Here is a 24,257-nt window from a genome sequence, read left to right as displayed (position 1 = left end):
AGCTGCTTCCTCATAAGTCTTCCTGTGACGTTCAGGAGCTTGACCTCACCGAAGTTCCTTCTTGATTGCAGAATTTTCTGTTCCCACTGTCTTCCGTATTTTATGTTTCATGAAACACTCTGTTTCAAGGATAATCGTCGGAGGTTGCAGAATATCCTCAGGCTGAAGGCAGTTTATGCGGTTTCTCCGTCTGAGCCCTCCTGGTGCGGTCCAGGGAGCTGAAGTTCTGGGTGTTCAGGGATGAGCCAGAGGTTGCCAGCTAATCAGTGATCAAGGTGGTACCAGGCTTAGGCGACCTGCCCCTTCCTTGTAGCAATGCCATTAGGAACCTGCCGCTTTGTGCGGAATATATTGACGGATGGTCTGTTCCCTTGAGCTCATAACATAACCTTGAAGAAACACAGTTTACATTCCGTTTTTAAAATCTAAGACAGTTGGATAGTGCATGGGAAAATAAAGTTATAGACATGCATGTCTTGAATAAAACTGGCACAAAGAATCCTACCCACAGAATGCATGCAAAATAATACATATTTAAAAGTAAACTTTAAACAAACCTACCTACACCTGCCAGACTGCAGAAGAGAATGTTAATGTTACCAATATGTGTGCATCCGTGTGAGTCACTTCCCTTCTTCCCAATTCTCAGAGGTAACTGCCACCCTAGAATTTTTTTCTAATAATGCCCTTTCTTTTTCTATATCTCAGCACAAACATAGCTCTAAGCAATGTACTGTTTAATTTTATATGATGTTATATAAATAACATCACGCCATATGTCTTTTCCTGTGAGCTGCTTTTTATTTTTGTGATTTATCCATTTGATTCATGTATCTGTATTTTATTCATTGTTCCCAGTTATATAGTATTGTTTTAATACACCAACATTTATCTAATTAATTAACGCTGCTGTTAGGGAGACTTCCATGAGAATGTAGCTGTTAGTGGGCAGGATTTTGGTCTCTTTTTCCCACTACAACCCCAAACCCTAAAACAATGATTTTTATAAAACAGGTATTGACCCGTGACTGTGTTTCAGTGTTGCCTTATTTCTGTGGCCATTGTAGGGCCCCGTTGTCCATGTAGTTTGCCGTGGAAAAGCTAACGCTTTATTCCTGATCACGTCCTTCCCTCCATATCTACAGAGGTTCTTTCTATCCAGTCTTGAATGCACCATAGAGAAGCCATTATTTCTTTCTCCTCGGTTTGTTCTGGGTTTTGCAAAATCCTCTTGCTGAAAACTCCACTTCCTACCACTGTGGCTCAGATATGCTTCTGATCCATGAAACTTGAGCTTCAGAACAGAAATGGGGACTGAGGGATGGAGTTAGAGCCTTGACGTCTGCACGAGGGCACAAAACCCCTCAACACTTGGCATCTTTATTTTGCACTGAAGTCACTGTACCTCCACCTCGGCTTTGCTGTTCAAAATGGTGGACTTTTATGGGATCTGATTTTTCAGATCAGGCCTCACATAGATGAATGTGCAGTGAACTGTAAGATTTGTAACCTTGCTCATCCAGGAGATAAGACCAGAATATGAATGAAACTGTCTACGCAAATATACAAAGTGGCTGATTGCGTCTTCCCTTGGCATTGAGCAGATCTGGTATCAGGATTGAGTGTGTGTGTGTGTGTGTGTGTGTGTGTGTGTGTGTGGTCAGCACATGCACAGAGCGGAGGTTGTCCATATAGTATAGATGGCAGGTGCTCTGGGCCATCTCAGGGTACAACTCCATGCTCTGGTACCAAAGCTGAATGCCATCAGAATGTTGGCATCCTCGCCCCAAGGAAATGCCAAGGAAAAGCGGACAGTTGTCTGCAGTTGTGCACTGCTTCAGGAAGAGCTGTTGTAGGCTGTCTTAGTAAACAGCATAGGAGGATCATTGTACAGGCTTATTCATCTGGGAAGGACCGGAGTCTGTGTTCCTGTTTTCCTTGATGCTTCTGAATGCAAGATGAAAGTGCGTCTTCTAAGTGCCTGTTCTCATCAGCAGCCTCTTGGCAGGAACGTCTCAGTGGGTCCCAGGCCTTGAGCACCGCTGAGATTAGCACCAGGGGAAAGGTGCTCCCTCCCATGAACCCTCTCTTTGTGGTGCTGAAGAATCACAACAGTCTCTGTCTTCCTAGGAATTCCTCCCGGCCATGGAAAGAAGTCCCCGTACCTGGGGATGTGCATTCATTCCTTGTCAGGCCAAAATACTGAAATAACTTTGATCAGGGCTCCCCTTCGTTAAATATATGTTTTTAAATTAAACCAATTGCAATTTGAGCGAGGTGCACTTTGGGGGGAAATTGATTGTGGTTTTTATTTTGACCCATTTATGTTCTGGGAAGCATGAATCGTTTGAGCCTTCTCTTAATTACAACTGCAGACAGCCTAACTACCCTGTAGAGAATCATCCTCAAATACCCAATCAAGTCACAAATCAAGTCAGAATACTAGTGTGAGATCGTACTATTCGAGCAACCTTTGCAGAGAAATCACGCTATGAAGTGATCAGCCCCCAAATTGTGTGCATTCCATGAAATGATGCATTTTGCCTTTTTCTCATTAAACATTTTAAATCATAATTAACTTTGTAGTATTCCCTTTTATATTTTGGGAAACATTTTAAGTAAATATAAGCATACATTACAAATATAAACACATGTACTATGTGTAATATAAATAACACATGTAACATATGTATTCATAACAATATTACACCCCTTGTGAAATCCCTTTCAGTGTGTGAAATTTACAAGGAAGTCTTTTATCTTTTTTTTGTCCCCGAATATATGGGTTGGTTAAATTGGTAAGGATGTTTTCATGCTGATGATGGGTATTTAATAGGTTTATTTTCAAAATTTTTATTACATGAAATGCTAAAACTTTGAAAGTTTCCCAAATATTTGAATATACACATGCACATACATAGAATATTTTTTTTCAATGCAAATACCATCTACAGTAGAATTCAAAGACAGACGCAAATGTATATACATCAGCCATTTGGTGTGATGATGTTTTTCACTTGCTGGGTTAACATTTCAGATTTTTAGCAGATTTTCATTTAAGTCTGAAATTTGAATCAACCACATGCACATACACAAAAATTTGAAGTCTCCCAAATACTTGTGATACACACACACACACATAGACATAGATATACATATATACACATAGAAACATGTATAATGCCACTAATTATAATCTTCGCATGTACCCACAGATGCTGATTCACCTTCACGGCCTCGATCATTCTGTACTTGATGGCTTTGACTTGCAATTCTCACCCTGGGTCATATTCTCTTCCCCCGCCGCCCCCCTGCCACCAGGGGTCATTCAGCAGTGTCTGGAGACATTCTGGATAGATAAATGGGGTGGGGACGTGCTCCTAGCATGTAGTGGGTAGAGACCAGAGAAGCTGGTAAATATCCTATAATGCACAGGACAAAAAAGTATGTGGTTCAAAATGTCATCAGTGCCAAGGTTGGGAAACTATGCACTTTAGACTGTGTTATTCTTGTGCAAATCAGCCACATTTCAAAAAGCAAGGAAATAAATAGGATAGCTTTGAAGTTAGGAATATTATGAGTGTCTCCCCTCCAACTGTTAGGTGCTCAGATGCCCCAAGGCCCTTCTCTGAGCTCCTGCTGGTCCCTCAGACCCTTGTTGGGGAGGTAGGCTTAGACAGAAGGGACTGATTCATTGAGCTCAACTTGAAATGTTGGTGGGACCCCCACTTGCGCAGTCTTACTGGATATGTGGCTCTTCTCCATGTCGACTTGGAGAATGGATTGGGTGGGCCAGGATCCTCAGGGAATTGACTCTGAAACTCCTGCTACAGATCTGCTGACCAGGTTCTACCCTGAATGACCTCTGTCTCCTAGGGACTGTGTTATGCCTGTGGGACAATCTCATGTAATCCTGAAACAGATCAGTCAATGGAGGATCAAAGAATTTAAATGACGTGTTCCAGACCTGCTCAACGCCAATACTGGACTGACTTCAGAGCCCTTGTGATTTGTCTGTGTACCCAGGGGTCTCTTGAGCAGATCTATGTTTGAATTCCCAGCACGTTGTATTTATTGAGTGGCTATTTCCTTTGCCCTGCACTTTGCATATGACCTCTCTTCCTGCTACTTTGTGGAGAAGGTGTGGTGCACCATGGACCTAAAGTCCAGGGAGTTCAACTCACTTCCCTTAGCTCTCAGGTAGCATCTGTCTGAATCAGGAATGAATGGTGTCTCCTATTATCATAAGAAATGCTGGAAAAGGAAGATTGAAGGCTGTTCCAAAGCATAAGAAGGGCTTTCCAGAAAAGAGAAGACTCTAAACATGTCATCACCTCTTTCTTTTTCTTGTCTGTCTCTCAGTTATTCAAAACTTGTATCATATTGTGGCAGAGATCCAGTAGCTGCCTATGGTAGAATTCAAAGCTAGAAGCAAGCACGTAAGTCACACATTTGGTGCTGTTTTTCACTTTCACCATCCAGACTTTTAGGTGCATTTTCATTCAGCTCTGATTCACCTGGCCCAGGATGTCTTGGGTGATGGAATTTTCCCCAGAAGTATGATAGCTCCGTGACAGATCTGGCTCTGATATGTTTCAGTAAAAAAAAAGAAAAAGAGCTGTTTGACATATTTTCTTCAACTGTTCATTTAAATGAAATGAATAATTATATTCGAATTCAGAAATACACTGACTGACCCACCAGAATTCCTTACAAACATGTCTGTCTATTTTTGAGCTGGGGAATGTTGTAGTGAAAGGCATCCTCTTTGCAACACCTTATGCAATGTTTTGTATCCCTCATGGATCATTGGCAATACTCTCCGTGCATGCATAACATTCTCTAGGGTCACAGGAGGAATGATTTATGTAGTGAGCGTCAGAGGACCAACATTGAGACAAATGAGAAGGTTGAGTCTCAACAGGAAGGTAACTCAAATGTCCCATCAGCTGTTTAAATGCACTGCAAGGTGAAATGTTTATCCTGGAAGGCATGCAGTGGCTCATGGAAATATCAGGATGGCCGTGCCAACCCTTTTAATTATGAATGATGTCTTGATGTGACAAGCACCACAGCATGTACTTGAGATGCACCATCTTGTTCAGTTTTTTACAAGGAAGCTGAGATTCAGGGCAGTGGCGCATGTAGCCAAAAGACACCTGCCAGTGAGTAGCCCGAGATGGGTTTAGCATCAAAGTTATGCCCTTTCCATGCATGTTTCTCCCTTTATGGTCCCCAAGCACCCACCTGTCGTGAAGCCAGTTTGGCCTGGTACCCATGCTTGCCTCTTCCTCGTACGTCCACTTTTCCTCATGAACTTTTAGAACTCCACACATGTCACATTAGGAAAAAGTGAGGGCACCCTTAAACATTTGAGAAACAGTGTCTTGGGAGTACTGAGAGATCGCCATTTGGCTGATGTGCAAAGAATGGTGAAATTGGGAGACATCTTTAAGGTATCTGCAGAACACACATAATTTGTGGGGATCTGTTTTTATTCAACCAAGACTTGGTGAGTCTTTTCCAAACATTGGGTGTGTTCCAGAGGACCAGGCACCCGTCAAAAATTAGGACAGGCTGTGGTCTTGCTAGATTCTACTATGTGGCAGTGCAGATACACACATTCACCAATAAGTAAGAATTTCACATCATGGGGCACTGAGCATTGCATGGAATAGGCAGCAAATGGTGTCTGTGGTGGTTCCCTTGGCTTTATTATCCTGTTTTTCTCTTTTCCCTGCAGGCTGACTGCTCTGCCTTGACGTTCTCATAAGGAATCCCTTCCCCTGGAGGTGTTGGATGGTCTCTGCTTCCCTGGAGCATCCCGCTCGCTGGAATTGGGTTCCAGGATTAAGAGAGGGCTGCTCCCTCGCAATGGCCTGCCAAGACACCTGCTGGGTCTATTCGTAACCCCGGGCTCTGTCTGCAAGGACTCCGAGAGGCTCCCTGGCAAGCCCGTCGCCTCTGCTGGGTCTTTCACTCCCTGCAAAGCCCTCTCTCTCCACGGGCTCGCGTCCCTGTTTGTGTGCGTGGCGTTGCATCACCCGGGCCCCTGCGAATGTGGCAGTGAACAATGCCGAGCCCCAAGGGACTGGTATGGCTCCCGTTCTTTACCCCGGTCTGCGTCATGTTGAACTCCAACGTCTTCCTGTGGATAACTGCTCTTGCCATTAAGTTCACGCTCATCGACAGCCAAGCACAGTATCCGGTGGTCAATACAAATTATGGCAAAATCCGGGGCCTAAGAACACCGTTGCCCAATGAAATTTTGGGTCCCGTGGAGCAATACTTGGGGGTCCCTTATGCTTCGCCTCCCACCGGAGAGAGGCGGTTTCAGCCCCCTGAGCCACCATCGTCCTGGATGGGGGTTCGAAATGCCACGCAGTTTCCTGCTGTCTGTCCCCAGCACCTGGATGAGAGGTCCTTATTACATGACATGCTGCCCATCTGGTTCACAGCCAACCTGGATACTCTGATGACCTACGTTCAAGATCAGAACGAAGACTGCCTTTACTTAAACATCTACGTGCCCACAGAGGACGGTAAGTACCCACCTGAACAGGGAGCAACGTGTCTCACTCAGTCGCAGAGGGATCTGCCAAGAGAGTTTCAGGAGGTCCTGTGCATGCTATTTCCTACAGCCCATCAATTATTTTTAATATTCTGAATGAAATGCAATTTCTGCTGTAACACCCCTTAGTCCACTTGTCTTGGAAGCATCTAAGGGATGGACTATATGATACACGGCTTCTTTATTTTCATATAATGCCTGTTTGGCATTGTTACAGTGATAACAGGTGTGAGCATAGAGTGCTATGTGTTCTACCTGATCCGTCTGTAAAGGAAGGACTTTACAGAAAATGATAAAATTAAGAGCATTATCCTGATTAAGTTCACAAACTGAAAATTGTAAGGAATATTTCTTTTTTGCTCTAATGCCTTAAACTTTTAGTTCTTTTGTTTTTTTGAGTCCTAAAGGATCCACTGATTGTTTGAACTATTGCAAGAAAGGGATATTTCATAAAATGGTTGGATTTCGTTGTATAGAATCCATGTTCACATAAATTTGGACCTTGTTTCCTTCTAGTATTCACCACTATGATATTTAACGTAGACATTTTATTGAAAACAGAAATTTCCTTCTATTCAAATGGCAATTGAGTGTCACCTGATGATTCTAGCTACATTAGAAAATAATGGCCCTGCTTGAAAAAATGGCCCTTTCTTTTCCATAACACAGAAGTGGAAAATCTGTAAAAAAAAAAAAATAATAATAATAATAAGATAATGCATTGTTTAATCCAATGTGAGTAAAATTTGGGTATCTCCTTGTCTGTGTTGATTTCAAATTAGAACTTTTTTACAAAGGCTAGCCAGACTGAAGTTAGGGTACTAGGATATTCCCACTTCTCATTTACCATTTGCATATGCTATTTTTAGACAAGGACATGGACATCTATCTGGAATTAAAGGAATTTACAGGAATCAGAGACATTCATCTACTATAGAATCCTTTGTCCCTTGTATGGAGAAATTTCCTGTCTTCCTTTTTTGTTCTTGAATCCTCAGAAAACATTTTTAAGCAAGCTTTGGCTGAAAGTCTGAAGTGGATGATTAGTTACATGAGTCAGTGATCTCCCCATTGTATGGGCCTGTCGTATAGTTTCTCCATGTAAATGGTAAAAGGCAGTTTATGTAGAGTGTCCTGGAAAATCAGGTTGGGCTCATCTATTATCCAGGTTACAGAGAATGTCCAGAGAAAGACATTAAAGGACTTAGTCGTTTCTGGCTGGTGGCCCTTGTCCTTATGGTGACAGATCCCAGCATTATCTTGTAAAGTCTAGGTCTGAATGTGATTCACGGAGTTAGACTGGCATCTGGACACCAGCTGGCATGCCGCGTGCTGACCCATCCCGGTGCCTGACCGCCGGCCGCCTTGCAGCTCTGTGCACCTGGGACAGCATGGAGCATCGCACCCAGGACCTAGGAGAATTCTCATTTCAGAAGCCACCTGGGCCTCGGTCTTCCTCATAATGAACCATTCAGATAAAAACTAGACAGGGGAGAAACAAACCAGGGTAAAGGATTAAAATTGCTTTCATAAGACAGGAGATGCACTAGCATCTAGGGGCCTGTGGCTTTACAGAACTCACCTGGTCACCAAGGGATGCACTCCCTAAGGAAAGCCTCCCCATACGGGCGGCCAGGCCACCTGTGAGCAGAAATCAGCAGCCTCTGTGATTACAGAACCATCCATGTGCAGTGGTGTGACCCGGCACCAAAGCTCATCATGCCATTGTGGGAACTTGGAAATATGCAGAAGGGAAAATGTTCCCTAATGGAAAAGCGACCTAAAGTATAAACCACATGCCATATGTTTATGCCTTGGGGTTTTTTTAGAGTGTTTTTGCATCTGGTATCTCACGTGACCTTGACAAGAGAGCCAGAAACTCAGTGGGGACTGAAAAGGTAGACTGGGTCTCTCTACAATATGTAAATGCTGGAATTTTGCTGGTGAGCAGCGGAAGTTCTGTGCTGGCTTGTTTGTACAAACACTGCATCCCAGCCTATTGGATCAGGGGTCTTGGGGGTTTTGTCTTATGTATTTGCATCAATTTGAGAATCTGTGTGGAGCTTTAGATATTTAATTATTCATTTTTCACCAAATACATTACCTGTGTTTCTATAATATGACACTGAAATTTTAGCATCAATCAGGCTGATCCCTCCAAAGACCTTCCTGTACGATGGCCTTAATTCATATCAATGCATTTTTTTAATTTTATTTTTTTACCAGTGTGGGTATTTGGAATTCAGAACTCTATTTTGGTAAGTCCATGTGTTATATAATCTTTCTACACTGGTCAGAGGGTGAGGTCATTGTGAGCAGGATCAACTATTCTTCACCATCCAACATAGTTCTGAGTAGCTGTGACATGCCTTGCAAGCTTCACGTGATAGCATTGCAACAGAGACAAGAATTCCTGATTTTAAGAGACAGACCCTGTGTAGGTTGAATGATGAGTCCCTAAAGATGTGTATGTGGCAATCCCTGGGACCTACAGGTGTGTTACAAAGGGCAATTGATCTCCCAGATGAAATTATATTTGCTTATCTGTTGACCTTACGATAGGGGGTGTATATACTGGGCTATCTGGAGGGTGGGGGTCCCATGATTAATAACAAAGACCCTTAATTGTGGAAGATGGAGACAGACAACACCAGAACTGGAATAAAGCCACGTAAGAAAGACACACCTGGCGTGGCCAGCTTTGAGGATGGGAGGAGCTGGGTGTCAAGGACTGTAGGTGGCTTCTAGAAGCTGGAAAAGAGAAGGAAATAGGGTGTCCCTCCAGAGCCCCCAGAATCCCTGCAGAACCTTGCTTTTGGCCCAGTGGACTGCAGACCTTCAGAACCATAAAATAAAACACGTGTGCTATTGGAAGGCACACAACCGTGACAATTCATTACCACCCCAATACAACACTAATAACAATTTTGCCCCTTCAATTATTATTTGAGATTCAGAGTCAAGTCTATCCCCTAATAGCAAACAGAGTGATTGTGCCCATGAGGTTCTGGTTGTAGCCTCTGAACCTCTAGCCATTCTGAGATTCTAAATTCATGTGCCTCCTCAGGAATCACTGGTACAAAACACTCTCGCCTCAATGCCAGGTGGGCAAAATGTGCCATTTCTCCTCGTGCACATGGAGGGGATAGTGTCATTTCCAACGTGTGGGCCCTTTGCAGGGTTGGTGCTTAAACTCCTCTGTAGGGCAGGGAGCAAACAAACCTTTGTGAATCCTCTTAAGTGTCATATTCAAAAGATGACACTGATGAACACAGGAAACGAGGGAAGGGATTTTAAAACTTTCCCAGGCATCAAAAACAGTTTCAGAGTCCCTGTCGCGGAATGACATGCACAAAACATCCACAGAGCCCTCTTTCCCCCCCACTAGATCTTGCTCATGATGGCAGGTGCACCTGTACACCTACGCATGTTAGCAAACTATTCTGGGCTCTCTACCCTTCCCTTCACACCTCAAGAGCTGACGTGTTCTGGGCAAAGGCGTTCTCCACCCTTTCTAATATAAATGTGGTTTATTCCTGTGGCTCAGTTTCGAGGCACAGTCAAGAACAGGCCTGCGTGGGTTCACATGCCAGCCTGTCCCCTTCCCAGCTGACTGATTGTGGGCAAGGTTCTCGGCTTGGATACGTCTCCATATCCCTGTGTGTGCAACTGAGATGGTCTGTGAAGTTCATGGCATTACTCCATAGAAAATGCTTACCCTGGGGTCCCACACCAACAAGCACAGTCTGTGATCTGATGTTAGTGGAGCATAATTCACAGTAGAAAAGGAAACCAGAATATTTCAGCTAAATCATGTGTGCGTTTGGGTCTAGTATACATGTTAATGGAGAACACAGTACATGACGATTTTCTGAAATAATCATTACAGAATAATAATTATTCTATTATAATAATAGAATAATATTCTTAGTATTAGATATTCTTATAGCTAAAGAATATTGAAAAATAATAATTATTATTATAATTATTACAGAATAATTGTTTACTACAGTCCTGGAGGAGTGACCTTCATAAATGGGTGCATGGGACCATGGTTTATGACCATCCTAAGTATGGCTTCATCAAAAGGAAATTTAGAGAGAACAGCCAGAATTCTTTATAAGAGCAGAGAATTACTCTGTTCTGCTTTATTCCTGGGCTTTGTTTCCTTCCGCCTGAGTTGTCAAGTGGTGTTTTCAGCATCCTATGTGACTTACAGAAATTAATCATCAAGAAAGCGTATGAAATGCATGATGAAAATGCATTTCTAACAAGAGTGCCTTTAAAACATCTAAAGGCAATAATGCTTTTTTTATGCAAGGTATAGGGAAAATCAGTTTCCTTCCTCCTGTCAAGTCAACAAATAGTCCCATGGTATGCACATCGTGCGAGAACCTCGCTGAAAAACTAAGTCAACACACGCGACACAGATGTTTTAATCAGTCGGCGCCGGCGTGCAACTATGTGAAAATAATTGCGTCATTCCCACTTTGGTCCGTCAGTTGGATGTTTGATGTTGCATAGATGTTGTAAGCGAAGATGATTATGGAAGAGGACTACATAAATGTCTCCCTGACAAGGACTGACTAAAAAGAACTTAGTAGTTTGTGAGCACAGTTGCAGCGGACTGGATTTCTGATAACATGTCTCTCTCTCTCTCTCAGCTTAGTAGATTTTACCGGTTTAAGATTTCACCAACACAGATCAATAGTATTATGGAGGACTGAGGAAATATTATGTTAACAAATAGCATTCTAATGCTATAATAATAATTACATTATTAATCGATATAATAGTATATATAATGACTACATAATTATTTTATAACCATATATTATATATAATTACATATAATGAATATGCATTAATAAAGATTATAACATTATACTATATATAATTAATATTATTATTTTATGACTATATATTATATAATTACATATAATGAATATATATTATTAATAGATATACTATAATAATAATTCTGTTATAAATAGAACAATAATAGTAGAGTACTACTGTTTGCTTACTATGAGTTATACCTTCTTGGATAATTTAGCAAAACCATTCTCCAAAGGAGGTAATGTTCCCTTACATTTATTTCCATCACATGAATATTAACTAAATTCCACTTGCAAGCCATAATTTTTTTTCACAATGAGAACCAAGTCCACAGTATGTAGAAGGTATTAAAAACCCCATTTGCTATACAGTACATTCATAAGCAATATACAAACGACCGTTCGAGATGGAAACTTTCTGTGCATGTAAGCAGCTAGAATGTGTCCATTTCTGAGAATCTGATCACTCCTTGGACCCAGTCTGACATCTAGGTCGAGTGTGGCAGCTTTATTCCTTGCCAGCTGACCCTGCTAGGTTGACACAGTCTTTAATTTTCCATACTGTCTCGGCTGAATCATTCAACCTTTTTAATAGTGACCTTAGCTTTTAGTAGAAGTAAGTGCAGTTGTCTATCTCCTCTGAATGTCATTTAGGATTATAGTGATTTTGGAGTAAGCTACGGTTTAAGAAATAACCATAAAATAGAAAAGATCAGTATGTTCTCACAACTTCAGTTTTCTGTTAATTGATTGTTAATCTCGCTCGTTTCATTGGAAGACCAAGTTCCTTGGATGCAAAGGGAAGAAGTAGGTGCCTGTCCTCTTGGTCTGGATTCTGGTCCTACACAAGGCCGTTTTCGTAACGAGTTAATTTCATGTTCCCCTCCAAGTGGAAGTACAGAAGCGGATGATTTGTTAGCTTTGGATTTGAGGGCCAAGGAGGGGTTCTGAGATGCTAAACAGCGGCCGTACATAAATAAATCAGACCGGCAGACTGCGTCCTGCACATACAGGGCAAGCCTTAGAAAGTGGTCTATTCATGCACAACCCGCTCGTTAAGATGAAGATGACCTGTAGCCTCTGTTATAAATCCCATCAGACACTCTGTATTTAGGTTCAGAGAAGTATGTTTCCATAAATCGGAAGCAGATTTTTTAAAAAAAGGATTTCAAATATCCCATTAGATTTCACCTATCTGACTACTTTGGGCTGTGACGGTGGGCATCGGGTGTATGGTGTGTGTGTGTGTGTGTGTGTGTGTGTGCCATGCTTCAATGAAGAACAGATGTGCAAATGTGTTGCAATTTTCTGGGGAAAATAAAAAGCCAAATAGAACGTGTAAATGACTATACTGTCCCCACCCCCTTTGAATCCCCTTAGTCGGGGCACCCTCTTGTCTGCCGTGACTGTGGCTGTGTGTGCAGAATATCCAAGTCAGTTCCGGAGAGAATATGTGTTCCCATCCGAAAGTCTGACATTCTGTAGGTCAGAATTTATCTCAAGTAAAGCAGCTTTCGTGGTGCGTTTCAAAGAAGTCACGAAAACATCCAGGACCACGCCTCTCCTTCCTTAAAATTGATGCATTCGTCTACATTCTGCTCCACCTTCATGTTCTTTGGGTCACAGAAAGAGTGAACGTCCGTCCACTAGTCACCTCAGGGCCCGTCGCCCTGCTCTGTGTTGACTTGAGTCCCAACCCAAAACGGGTAATCTGGCCATCTCCTGACTGCAAGTCCAACTCCTTATCTTGTCTCTCTTCCTCTCCTGTTCTCTTTAAAGCCGTTTTGTCTGCTTCATTTCAAAATGACTGGGAAATGCAAGCACTCTTTGTTCTTACCATAGGCAAGGCACTGGACAAATCCAAGCAGTAAAGAAATCTGGGGAAGTGAATGAAACTAAGAAAGGGGTCAGTGGGCACGAAGAAGTCAGGGAGCATTTTTACCGTCTCAGGAGCAGAAAGAGGAGGATCTGAAATTGTTGTTTTCCATTGAAGATCCAGGTTGATGAGGTTTCCACAGGCATATACACCTATATGGTCAATGAGGAAATGATCTCTAAACTACACCGTCTTTGTTTGTTGCTTTGCCACACGGACCAAGATGTAGAACGTGCAAAATGAGGGAGGAGGGAGAGAACAAAACTTGTGACAGAGCCCTGCTAAGGTGCACTGATGTAATCACGTAACGTGCGAAGTGCCCACTTGGATATTTTTTTCATAGTTAATAATTTTGGCATTGAAGGATTCATCAAAGGAATTCCATTCCAAGGAATTCTCATGCAATAAGATGAAATCAAAGAAGATGAGGTTCCATTCTTCCCAGCTTCCAATGTACGTTTCAATTCTCTGAAATTTTTACAAATTCATTCATTAAAAGCTGTCTGGCCTCCCCAGTGTTTTATGTATGAAAATAGTTTCACACTCTACATTTTGTAATGTATCCATCCAGACAACTAATATGGAATGAAGTTACAATGTTAATTTTACACATTAAAAAAAAAACGAGTTTAGATGTCAAAATAGAGTAGTAAACCTTAGAGAGAAAATGACATCTTTCCTGAGAAAATTAAACTTCACCATAGATAAGCTTGGATGAGCCATTTCTTTTTGAGCTTAAATCGGATAATGATGGAATCCCACCCTAGCACATTTTGCAAAGTTGTTTGCATGTCAGTCTTTGTTTCAGAGGTCTGTCCTGCAGAACAGGGAGACGATACGTGCCTGTGTGTTTAAGCCACTCAGATTCGGATCTCAGTCATTGCCACTAGTAACCATGCATTTTTGGTTCACCTTTCTTCTTCTGTGTTGGCTTTCTTCTCTGTGAAGCAATTTCCATGGGGGGGTGGCCAAACATGGTCACCTGGATTGCTATGGTCACCAACCTTTGCATCCTTGAGCCCAGAGGAGCGCACATTTGCTTGGGGATGATGCGTATTGGCCCAGTTTGGGTCACAAGCCAATTCTGACCCAGTTTCTATACATAGGGGGATGATACTCTTGGATTGGCATGCCTGGGATCGGTACCCATTTCTGGATTGGGGAGAGAGATGGGCGAGTCCAGTGGGAACTGGCTGAGGGCAGATGGGGGAAAGGTGGTCTCAAAGAAAAATTGCATGCTAAGCATGCAAAACCCATTGACGTTCATCATCCCTCATATTAGGGGTGGTAACCAGATGGGAAAGAATGGCCTGGCTTCCTGGAACAGGACGTGGGCATGAGCACCAAAGCCTTCCCCCTGATCCTGCTTTCCTCTTAGCTGAAAAGAGGAACCTGGACATTTGCAAATGAGAAACCCTTCTTACAAGTTGCTGGAGCTGTTTCGCAAGCCTGGGGACCTCTTGGTGACATATCGTCATAAAGGACAGGAACACCTGGCAGATGAGGAAACTTAGGACACCAGGAGGCAGCACCCCTGAGGGTGTCACACTCCAGAGAGGCTTCTGGGTCTGGAAGTGGCTGCTGGCGGCAGAGCAGGGTCAGCATTAGTTGTCACTCCAGCTGGAGAGCTTGACCTGGCGTCGGAGGAGCCGCTAGGCCAGGGTATAATCTCCTGTGCCCACGATTATTTCAAGCCTTCCAGGAGGTGGGTGAGGTTTACCAGAGGATCATGGGCATGAGCTAACCTAGAGCAACGATCTGGGGAAGTGCATTGCACTTGAACTAATGTCAACCTAAGCACTTAGCCAGGGACAGGGCTTGGGAAGCATTGCACAGTGGGGTGTTGAGCAAATGGCTGGGCAAGTTGACATCCCACGCTCCCCTAGGGAATTCTGCAAGCACAGGAGGTCATACTCCACTCCCTGTGCTGAGTTGGAAGCGGATGCGTTCTCCGGTGGTTAACAACCTGGTCTTCCGTTCGTGCGCAATTCTGAAAACCAAGTAGGCACCACCAGGATCCTTATTTCATAATGAGTTCCTTACGCTTGTCTATTGACGCTCCTTCTGTCAGAGCCCCTGACCTTAGCAAAAATACAGGTTAGACATTTCCTTGTTCATGGAGTGCATACTGACTGAGCATGTTGGAGTCGGCCACGCTGCTGAATGGGGCTCCACCTTTCCCTTGTAGGCTGTATAGGGGATGATGCACACCTCGCCTGAATCACCATTTAGTGTACTCAGGGCTGTGATGTGGCAACCTGGGGAGATGCGGTGGTCAGGGGAACATGTGCCCCAGACTCAGAGGCCAGAATACGCAGAGGAGGAATATAAAGGGCAGTCCAGTGGCCAAATGGCCCCGGGGAGAATGACTTCAGGTGGAGAGAACAGTACATTCAAGGATGGTGCCTGGAGGCATTGGACGGCTTTTCCCACCCCTGCATCTGAAGGGCAGTCGGGCAGTCCTACTGTGTGGTCAGTTAATTGCATGGCAACCTGCACCCATTATCAGCTGAGCTACAGAGCATGTTGGCGGATGGGATCTTGGGAAAATTGAGTAACTCACCAGGACAAGTGTACAGCTAAAGCACGGCTGGATGATGACGAAAGGCAGAATTTCTCAACCTGGAACATGAGCATAGCCAACCTCAGCTTTTGCAGGAACACATTCTCATGTGTCTCATTCTCATCTTTGTGAGAATTCCTCAGGTCACTTTATGCAGAATAGTTAGTGATGTGCAGCGTGATATATATGTGGCACTAATGTGTGTAGCAAGTCAGTATTCCTCATGGGGAAATGCATACTTTCCTAAAACTTGAGTGATGGCAAATGTGTTGTTTTTCTGTCTGCTGTTGAGTTAAACTGTGGGAGGTCCCCACTGACACAGTGGGGGGCACAGTCCACCGTTTCCTGGCCACTTGGGAAAGGACTGGCATTCCAGCAGGCAATTTGCTTGTGTTTCATCTTGTTTCCTGTTTGGGAATTATCTTGTTGACAGCCAGAGTCCCATGAAGGAACATTTTTAAGCAGTAAAATGACAAGGTCTGATTTGCATTTCGTGATTAATTACTCCGCCTGCCAGTTACTTGTTTTCTTGCTCAGCTTGGCCTGAATGGCCATCTAGAGGGTGTAATTTGATTTATTCTGCAGAGGGGTGATCGGCCCCTATATGATCTTGGCCTGCTGCCTGAATTTCTGCCTGCTAAAGACTTCTCAGTTTCGTGATGGCCTCTCATCTGTAAGAACCATGAAAGAAGTGAAAATTGATTAGATTATCGAACCAATTGACCAATAGTTTATCAGATGATTAGCTTGCTCAGCTAGTTCATCAGGAAATAGAGCATTTAAAGACGGAATGAGAAGCACATACAAGGACAATAGGAGACCTTTGTTTCCATTATTTCTTATTTTTTATTTTGGTATGAATCAGTGTATTGCTAAATACAGCAAGTGGTTGGCTCTGTTCCTACATTACATTGTAGAAATTTGTTTTGATCGGTGTTGTCTGAAGTGGAGCAGTCTAAGAAGACCGTATGGGATTATTTATAGGTACAGGGCTCGATCTCTCATGCTTTATAGAACATGTCTATTCACTTTTGCAGAAACTAAGAGCCATTTTAACAGTTGCCATTAAGAAACAAGGGACAATTCCATATGAGCTTTCTCCTCTGTGCCATCAAACAAACATCAAAAAGAAATATTTTGACCATTCACATATGGTGGCTAAAAAATTTTGCACATATCAGAATACCCTGAAGAATCCACCATAAAAGGACGACTATAAAATAGGTGCATAGAAGGTTCGGCACCTATTACCAAACTGAATCAGCGGTCATTCCCGTGGGATGTGTGAAACATTTTATATGTTCTTGATTAGATTAGAGAAGCAAGGAATAAAGCTTAATTGATGAAAACAGGCTGTCATTTTGTGCTTTTAATACAATGGCCTCTGGCCAACTGCTGTCGAAAGGCAGAGTGCTTGATTTGTTACTTCAGATTTGCCTCTCCCATCCTGCTCGAAAACAGAGATGATTTACAGTTTTAATATATTTTTCACGCACAATTAACATCATTGTTGCAGATTTACAGAAGAGCCAGGATAATGGAGCTGTGATGATTTATTAGCAGCATACGAAACAGAATTAATGCTACCAGCCACAGAGTTTAATGGGAAAAAGTCAAAGCACCAAATCTTGAAAAGAAAAAGAAAAGCTTTGCATCAGAGGCATGTTAGGTTTAGGCAAGCTTTCGGACCTCAGAAATACCTTCTTTGAACAAAACAGCAAAAAATATTATATTTCCATTGGGGACTTGTGTCTACTCCACGAGGTTCCTTGTACCATTGCAATATGGGAAAATATAAGAACAATGTTCTTTGAGGGGCGGAGGGAAAAATCCAATTAAGACAAGACATTTTTAGAAAGAAATGGGGCAATAGGGAATATTTTAAAGATGAGGTATTTTTTTTTTTTTTTTACAATTGGTATAGAAATCGAAATCCACGAATTTGATAGCAATTTTTGTTAAGGTTTCAATGCCAAGAAAGTAGTCAGGCTTGCATGTTTGCACATGATTTAGTTTTTTTTTTGTGTGTGTGTGTGTGTGTGTGTGTGCTTGTGCCCTTGCAAGACTCACTGCATCTCAGCAGGTTGACATATATTTTTGCCAGGGGGTGCTTACCAGGGACTTGGATATCTTGACATATCTCCCTGCCGTTCTTGGAGACCTGTGCATAAGCAAAGCTTTGTTTCAGGCACAGAGATAAAATTCCTACACACACCAGTAGTTGTCTATTAATACAAAGAGAAATACTGAAAAAAAATAAGGACAGACCAAGGATTGGCTAACCAGCAATCAGCTATCTGTGAATTTACTGTGTTGGAGGAAAGATTATACTCAGGGATTCCTTTTTGTCTATTTCACTAGACAATGTGTACAGGCAAAATCCAGCATCAGTGAATGAGCTCAGCTAAGCTTGTTTCCAAAACTCCTTCTCTGCCTCTCAGACTGCAAAGGTACCTCCCGTTGGGATGGCAGATTTTTCTGTCCCTTGCACTAATTTGCATCCTCTCCTGTTTTGTTGGCTGACATGCTTACCTACTACATCCACCAGAAATCGTGTTCTACAGGCAGCAAAGGTTGTATTTGCCCCCGTGAGTCTTCCAAGCTGCTAACGACAGGGACATGCGAAAAGTACAGCTGAGAATAATCATCTTTTGATGATACATGAATCTCAGCAGAAATATTAGACCAATGGTTTCTTTTTTCTCTTTGGTAGGAGAACTTGCATTTTCTCTGCAGATGTTGCATTTTACAGAACTGTTCCCTCCTTTGTCTCATAAAATCACTATTACTTAAAACCCCATTAGCTGTGGACGGGGTAAAATGCCCACTCACGGCAATGTGGAGGATTTGCAAATGGTATAATCTTTCTGGGCGAAAGCTTGGGAGTAGTAGCAAATGCCTGAAATACATGCGAGGAACACATTGCACTTAAAGGAATTTTATGCTTAGGAGGTAATTGGACATGTGCAGAAGGTTGCACATAAGGGATTCTCACTGTACAGTGCTTATGATAACCAAAAAAAAAAAATAATGCAACATTTTTAACAGTCTAAACTTTGCTGCATAGAGATACAATGCAAGCATGGAACACTAGCCATTAAAACTGCAGTATAGGATAATACTGAGTAATAAGGGAAAATATTCAGTGTATTATTATATAAAAAATATCTTAATCATAGTATTTTCTATTATTCTTGAAAGTTTTTTCTGAAGTTTACATTTCCTTGTATCTTCTACTCAAGGGCTTCTCAGTTTTATTCCATGTCAGGGCAAGAATAAGAGATGGTAGGTTGGTACATTGAAAATATTTATAGAAGATGCAGGCAAGGGGGATGGGGAGGCTGCCTGGTATCCTTTGAGGCACATCAGCCTTCAAGACCCCTTGATTCTCTTTTAACTCGCCTAAGATTTGCAGCATCCCAGACACACACACACGTGAGCATTCTCTAGCTTATATCATCAACCATTGGTTGTTTTACAAATTGTTATTTTTGCAAATTTGTCGGCCAACTGTCTTCCACCCATTATCATTGTTTCTGATGTCCTTTGTTGAAACAAAAATCAATAGTTTTGAATTCAGCAAAGATCCCGCAACCTTTTTTTTTCTTCCTTAGATTTTTTCTTAAGTGGAATATATTTAAGAAATCCTGATTTACTCCAAGATCACAAAAATGTTCTCCTACCTAATATTTTTATTTTAGAGTTCATGCATACTTTAATCGATGCATAGTTTATTTTTATATATGGTGTGAGGTAGGGATCCAATGATATTTCTCTCCAAGTGGCCAACCAATGTTTTAACACATAATGTTAACCATGTATTCTTCCCCAGTAACTTTCAGGGTCAGCAGGGCCCTGACAGGGAAAGATGACTTGCAACAAAGCATACTAAAAGGTAGGGGCAAGATACAGGGAAGCCAGCACAGTAGTGCAGTAACCCTGCAGCGCCCATATCAGGGAGCCTTATAGGAAGTTCCAGATGCCCACTGAGGTTGTATGAGGTGTACCTGCCAGTGTAGGAACCAGAGGTGGTACATATGGGCTATTCTCTACTGCCCTTGGATATGCCCACTATCATCTTGCTTGTCTGAATCCCAGGGAAGCCAGAGGCAAGAGCAATTGCCCGTGGTTTCAGAGCAGACAGCAATGTGATGTTAAGACAGAGTAAATCTCAAAGGGGCCTTCCAAAAAGGAACCCAGTACAAACTTCTAACATCCACCACCTAGACACAGGTCAACCTGTGGGTTTCATATTTGGTCCCCTTCACTTATCCAGGTGTTCCTGCAGTTGGCAAAGTATGTCTTGAGTAGAACAAAATTCCCCTACACTTGTCTTCTTTAACATTTTCTGTGCTTTTGCAACTAGCTACTCTTTCATACACAATTTAGAACCAACATATGAAATTCTGCAAAATTCTTCCATCTTTGCTGGAAGTAGTATTGAAAGATTAGGAAAAATAGATATCTTTCCAAATTCATGGGGCTGTATCCATAAACTGGCATACTTCACCCTTACTGAGATCTAAGTTTAGTTTTGTTAAAATTTTATTTAATTTCCTTTTTTTTTTTGCCATTGGTAAATAGTATCTTATTTTCAATGTCATTTCCTCTTCCTGGTGTTAAAGAATGTCTTGATTTTTTGTACACTGAGTATATATAGTGGTCTTTTTGGATTGTCTTATTTTTTCCAGTAGCTTATCTATTAAATTGCATGGGTTCCATAAAAGTGATCACAGTATCTACAAATAGTGACCTTTTTCTCTCTTCCTTCTGAATATTAATATTTTTCATTGCTTTTTCCCCTTGTTTTTGCATATGGACCAGACATCCTGTGCTGTATTGAACTATGGTAGTGAGAACTGACATCCCAGTTCATGATTTTATATGAAAGGACTCAGCCCCTCTTAAATAAATGTGAGGTTGGCTAGAGATGCAGGACAAATGGCTATTATCAGATAAAAGAAATTATCTCCAATGTCCAGTTTTCTACTAAGTTTAAAACTTTAAAAAACATAAATAGGCAGGCATTGAATATTGTCAAAGTAATTTTTTATTTGCCTTATCACATGATCTTCCTTTTTTTCTACTTCCCTAGTTCAATAACAAAATAGAAATTTTTCTGTTAGGGCATTTTGGAAGCACCCCATGTTGATCATAACGTGAAGTTTCAAAAAAATGGCAGTATTCTGTTAGATTGGGCTGGTTAATATTTCACCGAGGATGTCTACCTCTATCATCTTAAGTGAAGTTGACTTATAATTCTGAGTTGTTTGGATTTGATTTCTAAATGTGATTTTTTCTGATACAGTACAGACCTTATTGGCTTTGATAACTAAGTGAAACAAATCTTACAAAAATATTTTGGCTGCTTCTTTCCATTATGTATTCTCTGAACAAAATGCCAATAAGAATTACTAAAGATCGATTGAAAATTTTCTTGGTTGGCGAATTTTTATGCTGGAGATTTTTTTATTACTATTTCATGTTATTAACCATCGTTAGTTAAATTTACCTAACTCTATTTCTATTCAAATTTATTTTATTCTCAGTATTTACTTATTTAAATATAGTTTTTAAACCAATGTTTATTCCTTAAAATATTATTTATACTTTAATATTTTACTTTTATTTGAGATTATTTGAAGTGATTTCTCTCTCTTTTCAGCATTATTATAATTTTCATTATGTCTTGATCCTGCTTGATCAATCTTGCCAGGAGTTTACTTACATTAGTAACCTTTTCAATAAACTGGCTTTTCTTTTGATAATCAGCTTGACTAATTTTTGGTTCCCTATTTCACAGGTTTTTACTGTTATCTTTTTCATAACTTATTTTCTGATTTAGATAGACTTACTCTGTTTCTGTTATTCTCACTCCTTGATTTGCCTCTATGGCTCATTATTTCCCATCTTTCTTGTTATCTTATAAATATATTGATGTTTTAATTATCCCTGTAAGCATTTCTTTAGACCTGTCAGACCCATTTTCATGTGAAACCTAAGTTATCGTGGATTCCAAATATCTTGTATTTTCATTTGAGCTTAAAGGTGTACACACACACTTACACACATATTTAGCATTCTAACCTTTTTATGAGATGTTTCTATCAACTTCTATTCTATTGAATTATGGTCATAGACCATATGGCTGTGTGATGCTGTTTCTTTAAAATACCCTTTATGATATCATCTTTTGTAAACATTCTGTGTGTAATTGAAAGCCATATACACATACATACACTCATGAACATGCACATTTACAAATGTGTGTTGTGTATATATTTGGGGGTGCACAGATTTCCATATTTATCAGATCACATTTAATTGGTTGCTGATTGTTCTATGCCTTTGATTACATTTTTTCTTTATCTCCTGAGTCTGTCAGTTCCAAGAGGGTGGTATTTTAATCTCTTTTAATATGTCTTCCTAACTTTCCTTTAACTTAAGCATTTGACATATATTACATATTAATACATGCATGTATAATATGTTATTTCCTTTTTACATACTTTGAGGTTTTGTTGTTATTAGGTGCTTTTGTAAATGTGTCCCATTATATATTTTTAATCTTCTGATGCTCTCCTGGTATTTTTTATCCAACTGTGACATCTATGAATTTTTTTGTCTGATATTAAGTTTAAATCCCAGGTATTGTTTCAATCATATTTATCTTATATTTCATATTTTTAGTCTCTTCATTTTCAAGTTTCATAGCCTTCTGTTGTAAATATAGCCATTGTCAACAATGTGTTGGTAACACTATTTGTCATCCTCCTTTATCCATTTATGCCACTTAAATTCTTGCAGTGACTGTAATTATACATCTTACAGTTTAGGTCATGTTGTTTTGTACTTTCTGTTTACCATGCATGTTTGATTTTTATTTACTTCCTTTGCTTTTTCCAGCTTCCATTGAATAACTTAAAGTTTCTGTGGCTAACTTCATCATTGAACTAGTTGTTCTTCCATTTTGGAGTTTTCCTTCTTACAGGTTGGATTCATCAAAGTGTCCTCTATTTGAAGGTTATATTTTACAAATATAATAGAGATCTGTATCTATTCTTAGGGCCTACCAAGCTCTCCTATACATACAGTTTTCCCCAGAACAAGATGTGGGTTTAGCACACTGTTAACCTCTTTGCATCTCTCTCCTCACCCAGGCCCCATTGTGCTGGCCTCTTTAAATTTTGGCTTTAGCTTATTTTGTAATTTCTTTTTAGATTGTTTTCTGAGGCTCTAAATATTTTATGTTTACATTTATTATAGACTTCTTTGTTTTGGATTCATTCCTCTCTTGGCAGAGATAAATTGTTCCAAGAGATTTTCAAGGAGAGTTCAATGTGGTAAATTTGTAAGACATTTTATACCTGATCATTTCTTTATTTCTCCTTTTCTCTTAAAAGATAGTCTCACTGGGTGTAAAATTCTAGGCCGGCTTGCTCTGCTTTCATCTTCTTGAAAGTAATATGCCATGTGTATCCCTTGTTGCTTTTTCTATCCTGCATTGGTGTGAAAAAGCCTATATGAGGTTGACTCTCTTTCCTTTAACATGATCTACTGTTTTTTCACTGGAAGATTTGAACACAGTTCTTGTGTATTAAATGCTCTTCAAAATCATGACAAATGGTCCTGAAGTTGTTTTCTTGTTTGTGTTTTAAAATAAGCTTTTTCTCTAACTTGTGCATTCTTTCAAGCACAAGGTTTACAATTATCTTTACCACTTGGAAATTCTCAGCCATTATTTCAAACATGATTCCTCTTAGATTTTTTATCTTTTTTGCTGTCTCTCTGAGTCTCCTCTTAGATGAAGGATGTTTATGTTTATGTCTTACATATTTAGGTATTTATGGGATTTTACCCTCCACTTCCCTTTCCTAGATACCTAATGGGAAAATGATTCCATGTTTTGGCTCACATGTGCTTTCTGTAGCTGGGTTCTTAGTTTTCAGTCTGCTCTTTGAGCCATTTCAACAATTTCATTTTTCCTCCCCTGTATCCCTCTAGACCCTACTTTGTAGTTTCTTGTTTCTGCTTCCTATTACCATCCAGTGGGGGGTATTTAATATAGTTACATTAAATCCCTTATATTTGTCTGGGTCATTTATCTTTCTAAGTAATTGATTATCCAGTTTGTTTTTAGTGCTTGTGCTCCTGGCTGGCACCTAAATGTTTCCTATGAGCTCATCATTTATTTCCTTGGGATCAGCAGGGATCTTGGCACATAACTCATTCATTGGCTCATCGAAGTCCTGTTCTTGGTCTATTGATGCCTTGGATTTATGAGTGGGAAAATGAGGCCCCTCCAACCAGTGCCTCTGGGATTCTGGTTCTAATTCTGGAACCAAGGACTTTATAGTGTTTTCCCTGTACCCACAGGCAGGCTCTTATCTGGGAACTCCACAAAGTTCC

The 24,257-nt window shown here is 40.8% G+C and overlaps 1 protein-coding gene across 7 annotated transcripts in view; it reads left to right on the top strand.

The window, feature by feature from the left end:
- The window catches only part of LOC130678808 (neuroligin-4, X-linked), a 236,620-nt gene that overhangs the window by 55,206 nt on the left and 157,157 nt on the right, over positions 1 to 24,257 (top strand). For all 7 annotated transcript variants that reach the window (XM_057495205.1, XM_057495204.1, XM_057495202.1 and 4 more), the window contains one exon: positions 5,744 to 6,542. In XM_057495205.1, coding sequence (XP_057351188.1) covers positions 6,074 to 6,542 — 469 coding nt within the window. In that variant the 5' untranslated portion in view covers positions 5,744 to 6,073. The remainder of the gene's footprint in view (positions 1 to 5,743; positions 6,543 to 24,257) is intronic.

Source organism: Manis pentadactyla, chromosome X, assembly GCF_030020395.1.
Source record: "Manis pentadactyla isolate mManPen7 chromosome X, mManPen7.hap1, whole genome shotgun sequence".
NCBI lineage: Eukaryota > Metazoa > Chordata > Mammalia > Pholidota > Manidae > Manis > Manis pentadactyla.
This window is presented reverse-complemented; position numbering and strand designations above follow the sequence as displayed.